The sequence below is a fragment of the Odontomachus brunneus genome, unplaced genomic scaffold (assembly GCF_010583005.1).
Source record: "Odontomachus brunneus isolate Ranch 3 - 2012 unplaced genomic scaffold, Obru_v1 Obru_scaffold_028, whole genome shotgun sequence".
Lineage (NCBI taxonomy): Eukaryota > Metazoa > Arthropoda > Insecta > Hymenoptera > Formicidae > Odontomachus > Odontomachus brunneus.
Genome location: NW_022639478.1, coordinates 1,739,685 through 1,739,896, shown reverse-complemented (window position 1 = coordinate 1,739,896; position 212 = coordinate 1,739,685). Strand labels below are relative to the sequence as shown.

Below are 212 nucleotides of genomic sequence, written 5' to 3'. Positions count from 1 at the left end.
ATTTTCATCCGAATTTCTTGCATAAATGTCTTTCGAGATGACCTCCATTCATCATCTGAGTTAAAAGGACGAGCGTTCGATTCCAAGTCTTCTGTTCTTGCAAATGGAATAACTGCACAGACTTCCATATGCGAGCTTTGATGCATTATTTGATGCTCTGTAGAACAATAAAAGACCATGTCGCACGAACCACATGACATTAATTCGCCTTG

At 39.6% G+C, this 212-nt stretch overlaps 3 protein-coding genes across 6 annotated transcripts in view; all 3 read right to left on the bottom strand.

The window, feature by feature from the left end:
* Positions 1-203, bottom strand: part of LOC116842930 — a 3,795-nt gene extending 3,592 nt beyond the window's left edge. Inside the window, exon 1 of the mRNA XM_032812822.1 lies at positions 28-203. Within this exon, the coding sequence (XP_032668713.1) occupies positions 28-200 (173 nt within the window). The 5' untranslated portion in view covers positions 201-203. The remainder of the gene's footprint in view (positions 1-27) is intronic.
* The window catches only part of LOC116842921 (serine-rich adhesin for platelets-like), a 261,954-nt gene that overhangs the window by 127,159 nt on the left and 134,583 nt on the right, over positions 1-212 (bottom strand). The gene's annotated exons all lie outside the window — the stretch shown is intronic.
* LOC116842927 overlaps positions 1-212 on the bottom strand; it is a 34,124-nt gene that overhangs the window by 3,592 nt on the left and 30,320 nt on the right. The gene's annotated exons all lie outside the window — the stretch shown is intronic.